General features: G+C 40.4%; 1 protein-coding gene across 1 annotated transcript; it reads right to left on the bottom strand.

Annotated features, from left to right (window-relative positions):
• Nucleotides 1-876: 876 nt before the first annotated feature.
• Nucleotides 877-9,191, bottom strand: LOC144313278 (uncharacterized). Its single transcript, XM_077896421.1, has 4 exons — nt 8,394-9,191; nt 4,075-4,189; nt 3,744-3,917; nt 877-894 (listed from the first exon to the last, which is right to left on the bottom strand). Exons 1-4 carry the CDS (start codon nt 8,654-8,656, stop codon nt 877-879), a joined length of 570 nt encoding a protein of 189 aa, XP_077752547.1. The 5' UTR covers nt 8,657-9,191.
• Between the last annotated feature and the right edge of the window lie 1,485 nt (nt 9,192-10,676).

Raw genomic sequence — 10,676 nt, forward strand, 5'->3', positions numbered from 1 at the left:
TTTACCAACAAATTAGGCCCCACCTTCTAAGGAAAATTGCTGTGAAGACTCATTAACACCTACTGTCAGAATTTTCCAATGCTTGTTTCAACTACAATCTATTTGTATTTACTTCCCTCACATTGCTAACCGAACAGACAGGAGTTCAGAGGAATGCTGAAGCAAAGTTATTAAAACAATTACCATCTGTATTGTCACTAACTACATGCTGAATGTTTAACACAGTAGTGATTATGCACTATGCCAGGGCCCTATGAATTTGAAAGACATCCTAAGATAGTCTATCACACAGCTTCAACTAAAAAAGAAGGTTCACGGATTTCTACTGCTGCAATTGGGAAAACCCTGCTTGTAATAATCAGAATGGTAGCAAAACACGTAAAATCTTTAAAGGGTCAGACTCTACTTATTAAAAGACTACTCATAAAGACTTCCCATCTGGGTGCCGGTGAATGACTGATAGTTGGAAGAAAAGGTAATTATTTTTCAAGCCAACAGAGATGACCAATAATTTTCATCTGTAATTCTCAAAGAGATACAGACAGATGAAAGGCTAATGTTGGAGAGAGTGGAAGGAAGTAGCCAGTATCCAACTTCAGTTAAATCTCTTCCAGAGATTTAATATTTTTACATCTCTAAATTTGTATATGTATACCTACCCATTCAGTAGTTGTTAGCCAAGAGTTGTAACAGAATCTCAAAACCCTATTTCCAAATTTCTGCGTACACACGTTATTGGATTCACTCTGTCGAAATCTTCACGGGACAGTTTAGGCTTGTAAATTCTTTTAAAGTTCCCTAGTTGACTGTGATTCACCAGCACAAGTCTAGCTGAGAACTAGTACAGTACACAACCATGCCAGTCTCCTCTTTCACCTATGTGGCCAATTCTCCCTATCGAGGATTCAGCCAAAAACAGAAATGAGTCACTTATCAAACCTGCATTCAATTTCCATGGCTAGAGGTAGAACAAGGACTAGTAAACTCAAAATGCAACTTGATTCCATTATTTACACACTCCTTACATCCTTCCCATCAAGACATTCTAGATTTGCAAGAAGAGTTTAGACTCGTATCTAAGTGGCTATAGCTGCAAAATACTATACTGTGTTCTTTCCTCTTCTTGTCCACTTTTTGTTTTTTTTTTAAGATTTCTATTGATTTATTCATGAGAGATGAAAGAGAGAGAGAGAGAGAAAGAGAGAGAGACAGGCAGAGACACAGGCAGAGGGAGAAGCAGGCTCCTCCATTCAAGGAGTGCCATGTGGGACTCGATTCGGAGACCACGGTATCATGCCCTGAGCCGAAGGCATATGCTCAATCACTGAGCCACACAGGCGTCCCTTTTTGTGCCCATTCAACCACCTGTTTACTGCCAATCTGATGTCCTTAGAGTCCTCCTAGAATTGATCTCTATATAAGTTTACAACACACTCACTGGTTTGTAAAGTAAGAATTATTATCCCTGAAAATTGAAGATTCCTTACCTAAACATAAACACTGAAGAAAAACAAACACAATCCCAAAACCTTGTCTTGATATTTCCCCTCACTTGCCAAATGTCTAAATCGCTCTGCATGTTCCTGACTGCTTTCTCCTTTTCCCCTCTTTTGTCCCTCTTAAGTCAAGGCTGATAAAAGACAAACTCTGACCGTGTTAATCAATCACTTTTTGATCAAATAGGAACTTCTCAACAGCAGCAAGATTTGATATTGTAAAATACACTTGTTTTCTGTTTTAAGACAAAGCCTATTTCCAAGGCAAATTTTGCTTTCCTCTGTTGTTTGACACTAAATAAGAAAACAAACTGGGTGAGAAAACATTTTTGAAAATAAAGTTTCAGAACACATTCTGTGTTCTCATAAATATTTGCCATAAATACATAAAAGAAACTTGCCTTCTCTAATGCTTCTTTAGAGGTATCATTATTTAGGGGTAACTGAGTGGCTCAGTCCGTTGAGCATCTGACTCTTGGTCTTAACTCAGGTGATGATCAGAGTTATAAGATCCAGCGCTGCGCCAGGCTCAGCGCAAATTCTACTTCAGATTCTTACTCTCTTTCTTTTCCCTCTGCCCCCACAACACCCCCTGCTTGTACATGCTCACTCCCCCGCAAAAAATAAAATCTCACGGCTGAGTAATATTCCATTGCGGACATATACCACAGATTACTCAACAATTAGAAACAAAAAATACCCACCATCTGCTTCAACATGGATGCAACTGGAGGGTATTATGCTGAGTGAAGTAAGGCAATCGGAGAAGGACAAACATTACATGGTCTCATTCATACGGGGAATAGAAAAGAGTGAAAGGGAATAAAGGGGAAAGCAGAGAAAACGAGTGGGAAATATCAGTGAGGGGGACAGAACATGAGAGACTCCTAACTCTGGGAACCAAACAAGGGATGGTGGAAAGGGAGGTGGGTGGGGGGTTGGGGTGACTGGGTGATGGGCACCAAGGGGGGGGCACTTGACGGGATGAGCACTGGGTGCTGTGCTCTTTCTTGGCAAACTGAACTCCAACTAAAAAAATTTAAAAAGAAAAAACTAAAAGATAAAATAAGTACATAAACCCCAGAGTGTGAGGTGAAAAAATAAATAAATAAAAAAGCTTAATTAAAAAAAGGAAGGCAGGAAGGAAGAAGTATTATGGTAAGCCTGGGGGGCTCAGTGGGTCAAGCATCTCTCTCTGGTTATGGTCACGATCCCACTCCTGACATCAAGCCCCGTGCATCAGGCTACCTGGCTCAGTGGGAAGGCCTCTTCTTCCCCTACCTCTGCCTTTCCTCCCTACTCATGTTTGCTCTCTCTCATATAAATACAATCTTCAAAAATAAAAAGTGTTGTTATTTAAAGCAAAAGCTTAGACAGTTATTTCAAAATATTTTCATCCAGGAAATGTTTGAGCTTCCAAATATGAAAAATCGACCCTATCTATGACACACAACAGTGTTTCTGCAAGGGCAGCGACTGAAGGTAATGCACGTCAAAGAAAGCACAGGGAGACTGGCAAGTGTGGTCATCACCAGCTCCCCATGCACGCCTACCACCCCACTGAGGAACTACATAGGCTGAGCAGGAGCTACTCTCCGGAATGGGAGGCCTCACCGTGGTACATGGCTGGCAGAGTGGCTACCAGCACAAGCAGATACCACCTGTAGGATGTCATGGCCTGATCCCCCTGCTCTCATCTTCTGAACCTTAGGGCCTAGAGTGCCCAAGGCCTATTACAACCTGCTGCTTTCTCCTCCCATTTACATTCACCCAAGCTACTCCTCTGGGTCACGGTCTCCTACTCATCCCCAGAAGCATCCATTTCCTAAGCCCCTGCACAGCTTTCGGCCTCCATCAACACCACACTCCCCTCTAGGCCTTCAATCCTTTGTGGGCTCTGAGGGCACCATCTACTCCCAGGCACAAAGGGGAAGATTTTCTTTCTGGGGTGGAAGGGTAGCTAGCAGACAGAATGTTTCCTTACTATATGCATTACTTTTCTCTTTCCCTCCCTCTGCCTTGGTTTTGGAGTTGTTTCCATGATGACAGGACCTGCTGTATAAAATTCAGTGTCGATGTCTTCATATATATATGTGCTATATTACAAATATATCTACATATACATGTTGAAAAACCTTTTGCAGCTACATTTATTTATTTATTTACTGATTGATTTACTGATTTATTTATTTATTTATTTATTTATTTATAATGTGAAATACGTTGTAAAAAAAACTTGACCTGTACCTTGTTTTTGGCCTCTATATCTCCTTTATTCAAAAGCAGCTTGCATGCTATTGAGATATTTCCCTCATAGGCCGCATAATGGAGAGCGGTGTTGTCCTTGAAATCCTTAGTATTTACATCAGCACCTTTTCTGAGAAGAATATCTACACATGCCTCTTCTTGGCATTGTACAGCCTGTCAGCATTATAACGAGAAACAGAATGTAAATTCTGGAAACTGAAAGGAAACATGCCACAAGTTTCACCAATGAGTTATGTTTAATTGCAACAAATGTTCATTCCAAGGACTTCAATCCAATCCACCTCAGGCAGACATAGGTGTGACCACCCACCTTCACGAGAGCTGTCCTGTTTTCTCCATCACAGAGGTTTAGCTGGCATTGAGAAAGTACCAGGATCTTCACCATATCTACACTCCCAATGGCACACGCCAAGTGGAGAGCCGTCCTGTGAGCATGAAAGGACTTGTCAGGAAATTACAGTGTACCTTTTCAAAACATTCAAATTAATTCACAGAATTGTAAATGTTAAATACTGTATTATTCTCATGACTCCAAAACAAAGATTTAGTTTTCTTTGGAAGAAAGTACAATATTTATTAGTGATTCTTCACCACTCTATTAAAAGAGCAGCCTATCTGTTTAGGAAGAGCATGACCTCAGGAGGCAGCTCAACCTGGGTTTGATTCCCACTTTAACTCTGTCGCTTCACAGTGACCATTTAGCCTTATCGCAATTTCCTCATCCACAAAATGGGCATAAAAATAGTTGTCTCAGGTCGCCTGTCTGGCTCACTCTGAAGAGCATGTCACTCGATCTCGGGAGCCAGGGGTTCGAGACCCCTGTTGGTTATAGAGGTTACAAAACAATAGTAATAATAAATAAAATAAAAGGTACTTATCTCACAAGACCTCTTGTCGTGATCCTTAAATGAGGATCCATGCAAAGTTTTAGAATACTAGTTCCTAGCACAAATATTATTATAGCTATTACTACAACTTACAAAGACCCACTACAATTAGGGAAAACAATCCAATTATGCCCACTTTGCAGCTACGTTTAAGGATGAGCAAGAATACTCTATTTCAATGATTCCAAGATGCTCATTTTGTCACCTTTTAATATCTCTGACATCGGAATCCAATTTCTAATTCAAAATGTCTTAAAACTATAACTGGCATGATTTCTAAAAATTTCTTCTTGGTACATAAATAGTGGGGCATCATACAATCTACGGTGTGTCTTAAGTGAAATAATAGTGACATATACAACAGGTCTGTTGCACTTCTAGTCCTATGCTTGGAATTACATTGTTCAAGAGCTAAAATAATTTTCAGTAGTTGAAAGCATTATGAGAAGAGAGGACTAAAAGAGCCAAAGAATTTTTTTAAAGCAACCCTTACTTTAAGTTTCAAGGGATTTTAAGTCAAAAGAAACTCAGGATTCAAATAAACGGGGAGAGTTCTTTTATTTTTGGGGGGGTGGTGGGAAGCTCATTTTACTAAGCATTTTAATTAATAGAAAATGTTTAGATTCATAGAAATCAAGTATTTTCAATTACCAATATTAGTATTTAGTATTATTGCAATGTCAAAAGGGCAGGTAAAGGTAATCTTTTACAATTTCTGATTCAGAAATGTTTTCCTTTGACAGGAAGTTCCAAGGAAAAGTTTCACGTGAGATTAAGTCCTAATACTTCCATTTAAAATTTCTCACCTAGGGGCACCCGGGTGGCTCAGTTGACTGAGTGTCCAACTTTTGGTTTTAGCTCGGGATGATCTCACGGTCATGAAGACAGACGCCCACATTAGGCTCCATGCTCAGGGTGGATTTTGCTTGAGATCCACGCTTTCCTTCTATTCCTCCCCTCCCATGACCTTCTCTTTTTCTTTTTACAATAAATACATCTTTTATCATTTACAAAATAAAATAAAATCTCTCATCTTAGGAGTGCCTGGCTTGCTCAGTCTGTAGAGCATGTGTCCTTAAATGTCCAGCCCCATGATGGGTAGAGAGATTACTTAAAAATGAAAGCCTTAAAACCTAAATACATAAAATTTCTCATCTTGCTCATACTGGGCAACATGGAGTCTTCTTTTTTAAGATTTTATTTATTCATGAGAGACACAGACAGAAAGCACAGACATAGGGAGAAGCAGGTGCCTCACGGGGAGACCAATGTGGGACTCGATCCCAGAACTCTGGGATCACTCCCTGAGCCAAAGACAGATGCTCAACCACTGAGTCACCCAGGAGTCCCTGAAGTCTTTTTAAAATTGAAAAGATCCTGAGTAGACTATGTCTGCTACATAACTTGTGTTCAGGTTTGTCTGAGAAATAAATGGACTGAAAGAATACATAAATTTATTTGGAGAATATAAATAATAGTGAAAGGGAATAGAAGGGAAGGGGAAAAATGGGTAGGAAATATCAGAAAGGGAGACAGAACATGAAGACTCCTACCGCTGGGAAACAAACTAGGGGTGGTGGAAGGGGAGGAGGGTGGGGGTGAATGGGTGACGGGCACTGAGGGGGGCACTTGACGGGATGAGCACTGGGTGTTATTCTGTATGTTGGCAAATTGAACACCAATAAAAAATAAATTTATTATTAAAAAATTCATTTGGAGAGCTCTGTAGTTTTTAAAGATTTATCTATTTCTTGGAAAAAGAGAGAATGCAGGAGTGCGGTGAAGGGCAGAGGGGCAGAGAGATAGGGAGACAATCTCAAGCAGCCTCCCCATTGAACATGGAGCCCAACAGGGTGCTCAACCCCACAATCCTAACATCATGACCAGAGCCAAAATCAAGAGTCTGATGCTCAACAAACAGCCACCAAGGCACCAAGAAAGTTCAATATTTTTAAAGAAAACTTTTGTGAAGTAAACTAATATTTTTGAAATAGCAATAAAATGTGTATTTGCTATTTTTTAATTTTTTTTCAGAAGAGGGATACAACAAAAATTCTATAAGGTTTTGCAATACCATTTGTATTTTTTATTTTTTATTTTTATAAGGATTTAACCAAAATAAAATCATTAACCGTTCACTTATTAGATGTTATAAAGCTGCACATAATAAAAACATATGTATAGGTCATCCCCCGTGGCGCAGCGGTTGAGCACCGCCTGCAGCCTGGGGTGTGATCCTGGAGACCCAGGATCGAGTCCCACGTCGGGTTCCCTGTAATGGAGCCTGCTTCTCCCTCTGCCTGTGTCTCTGCCTCTCTCTCTGTGTGTGTCTCTCGTGAATAAATAAATAAAATCCTTAAAAAAATAAATAAAAATAAATAAAACCGTATGTATATATTTAATGTATGCGTAATACAACCTACAATACAGATAAAAATATTCCCCTTAGTTCTGAAGAGGCTAACGGTTGTTAGAAAATACCAATCCTCTCCCATCAATTTTTTTTGAATAGGAAGAGGGGCGCTTAGGTGACTCAATCAGTTAGGCATCTGCCTTTGGCTCAAGTGTAGGGGTCCTGGGATCGAGCCCTACATCATCAGGCTCCCTGCTCCATGGGTTTCTGCTTGTTGTCCCCCTGCCCCTCCCTGCTGCTGGTTTGCCTGGTCTCTCTCTCAAATGAATCGATAAAATCTCTTTAAAGTAAATAAGTAGAAACTATTTTTTGTCTACACAAGATTCATATTCTTGTTCTCCTGGATTAGTTCATTGATAATAAACCTTTCTTAGAATTTTTATGTATCTTTCCTATAGAAATCACAGATTTTAAGAAAATGAAAAATCCACTTAGAATCCAAATGTTTGAAGATAACTAATTTTATATTTGCACATCTTTTTGGCTAACTCAAAACCATTGTCTGCTTATATGTTTGTATCATCAAAACAATTTTTCACTCATTTAATGATCCAAAGTACAGCTTTGCATGTTAATGTGTATCAATTATCTCTGCCACATTCAGTGGTCACATAGTAGTCCAGCCTCTGGATACACTGCCATTTACGAATACAGGCCATTAAGTGACTCCTTAATACACTGCTATTGTAAATAGTGCTGAGAATAGCATATTGTATATTATTTATTTCTAATTATTTCCTAAAGATATTTTACATCAATAAGCTTCATGGCTCAAGGAAATACTTATTTTTCAATGTGGTACATAACCACCAAACTATCTGAAAAGTCCAAAACAACTTAAATTTTAAGTAGTATAAGTAACATCATTCCTTATCTTCACAAAGCTTGAGATGGAAAATGGGATTTTATGCCTCTTTTTAAAATATTTTATTTATTTGAAATTAAGAACACCAGCAGAGGGGAGGGGGAAAGAGAAAAGCAGACTCTCCACTGAGCAGGGAGCCTCACCAGGGGCTAAGCTCCAGGACCCAGAGATCATGACCCTGAGAGGAGGTCAGAAGAGGCCAACTGACTCAGCCATCCAGGGGCCCCTATCTCATTCCTGTAATAACTTCCCTGTAAAACGAAGATGTTCTTTTTCTCCAAAACATATGTTGTAAATATTTTGCAAGTACATTCTCTTTTATTTTGCTAATATTACTTTCTGATTCAGAGGCGTTTTTTTTTGTGTCTGTGGCTGAATCAAACTCCAGAATTTTTGCTTTTAATGTCACGAGCCCCTCTACTGCTCGCCCCGACTCCTCCCGCCCGCCTCAAAAGCCCTGTTACCTGTTCTTCCTGTCCCTTTTATTTAAGTCATGTAAACCAAAAACCAGCAACTGCTGTATCTCCTGCATTTTTTCTGTATCGCCCTCAATCACAGCTCTGTGGATTCCCCGGAGATCTTGATATCTGATGTGGTATCCGGGACCGGGGCTGTGGAAGCTGTCAACAGTCATAGTCATAGGCGGCGACCTGACCCTCAGAGGCCTGAGGTTGAAGCCGAAGCGCAGCAGGCCCCACCCATTCCGCGCTGTAGATCTCTTTTCCATAATGAAGCCGACAGGCTTCAGTGACACAGGTTTCACCGCCTCTAGTGCGATACACTCCCGCGCCAGCAATAAGGCAAGTGGGCCTCGCCTCAATGTCTCAGGGACTAAGCCCAACGACTTAGAATCTTCCTACGCAGAACCAGTGTAACCTAGCAACGCTGCTAAATGCGAATGCGCCTGCGCACCTCAGAAGCTGGCATCCCTGCGCATGCGCACAGAGGGCAGTGGCCAAGGGTGCCCAAAGCATATGTGCGAGGAGGCCCAAGCCTCTCAAATCTCTGAGATCCCCTGTGAGCTGGCTGGCTTCCCTTTAGAAGTTGGTGGGATGACTGAGAATTTGGGGACATTTGCAAAATCCTCTGGGGTGTGGAAATGTAGTCTTCTGGGCCTGTGAGTGGCTCAGTGGTTGAGCATCTGCCTTTGGCTTCGGTCATGATCCGGGGTTCCTGGGATCAAGTCTTGCATCGCACACCCCACAGGGAGCCTGCTTCTCCCTCTGCCTATGTCTTGCCTCTCTCTCTCTCTCTCTCTCTCTCTCTCTCTGTGACTATCATAAATAATAAAAATTTTTAAAATTTAAAATAAAAAAAATAACATCACTCATTGAGCCCTGCACCACGCAGGGGGCTGATCAGCTCCCCCAAGTGCCCATACCTGAAAGTCAGCACAAAGGCCCCTCCACCAGAAGAATTGATATCAATCAATTAATAACCAAATTAATAACCAAATTTAAGACATACTTAGATAATAATACACTTATACTTGGTGACTTCAATCTAGCGCTTTCTACATTTGATAGGTCTTCTAAACACAACACCTCCAAAGAAACGAGAGCTTTAAATGATACACTGGACCAGATGGATTTCACAGATATCTACAGAACTTTACATCCAAACTCAACTGAAAACACATTCTTCTCAAGTGCACATGGAACTTTCTCCAGAATAGACCACATACTGGGTCACAAAACAGGTCTGAACCGATACCAAAAGATTGGGATCGTCCCCTGCGTATTCTCAGACCATAATGCCTTAAAATTAGAACTAAATCACAACAAGAAATTTGGAAGGACGTCAAACACGTGCAGGTTAAGAACCATCTTGCTAAAAGATGAAAGGGTCAACCAGGAAATTAAGGAAGAATTAAAAAGATTCATGGAAACTAATGAGAATGAACATACAACAGTTCAAAATCTTTGGGATGCAGCAAAACCAGTCCTGAGGGGGAAATACATTGCAATACAAGCAGCCATTCAAAAACTGGAAAGAACTCAAATACAAAAGCTAACCTTACACCTAAAGGAGCTAGAGAAACTCAAATAAACCCAAGGAATTTACTGCTCAGCAGACTTGTCTTGCAAAAAGTATTAAAAGCAGCGTGCTGAGTTCTTAAGGAATATGACAAAGTGAAATCAATTAAAGCAATGTTATAAAGGATGGGGAAAAAAGGAATTGAATATATTCTCCTATAAGGCAACTGCACTACCTGTGAAAAGGTGTAATGTTATTTCAGAGTGGACCTGGATTAGTTATAAATGAATATAACAAACTGTAGGGCAAGCACAAAAAATTCTTTTAAAGAAGTATATGGACAGGGTTGTCTGGGGGCTCGGTTGGTTCAAGCGTCTACCTTCAGCTCACGTCATGACCCCAAAGTCCTGCAATAGAGCCCTGCATTGGGCTCAGTGGGGAGTCTGATTATCCTTCTCTCCTGCTCCTCCCCCTGCTCCTTCTCTCTCTCTCTCTCTCTCTCTCTCTCAAAACTAAAATCTTTAAAAAGAAAACAGTATATGAATATGCTAAGAAAGAATGGAATCCCATAAAATGTTAAACTAAAAGCAGAGACAGAAGAGAAAGAGAGGGTGATAAAAATATAAAAAAGAACAACTGTAATGAGTGGAAATCAGTTGCCAACATGGTGAATATTAACCCAACTACAGCAACAATTACCTAAAATGTGGATGGTCTAAATATGCCAATTAAAACAAGAGACTGGAGGTGCCTGGATGGCTCAGTGATTG

Source organism: Canis aureus, chromosome 5, assembly GCF_053574225.1.
Source record: "Canis aureus isolate CA01 chromosome 5, VMU_Caureus_v.1.0, whole genome shotgun sequence".
NCBI lineage: Eukaryota > Metazoa > Chordata > Mammalia > Carnivora > Canidae > Canis > Canis aureus.

What these genes read in the sequence shown, in the direction of transcription:
- LOC144313278 (XM_077896421.1), bottom strand. Translation starts at nt 8,656, where the DNA reads ATGGAAAAGAGATCTACAGCGCGGAATGGGTGGGGCCTGCTGCGCTTC. An exon ending in AAAAGGGACAGGAAGAACAG is followed by an intron (nt 4,190 to 8,393) that starts GTAACAGGGCTT and finishes TCATGCTCACAG; the next exon opens with GACGGCTCTCCACTTGGCGT. An exon ending in ACAGGACAGCTCTCGTGAAG is followed by an intron (nt 3,918 to 4,074) that starts GTGGGTGGTCAC and finishes TAATGCTGACAG; the next exon opens with GCTGTACAATGCCAAGAAGA.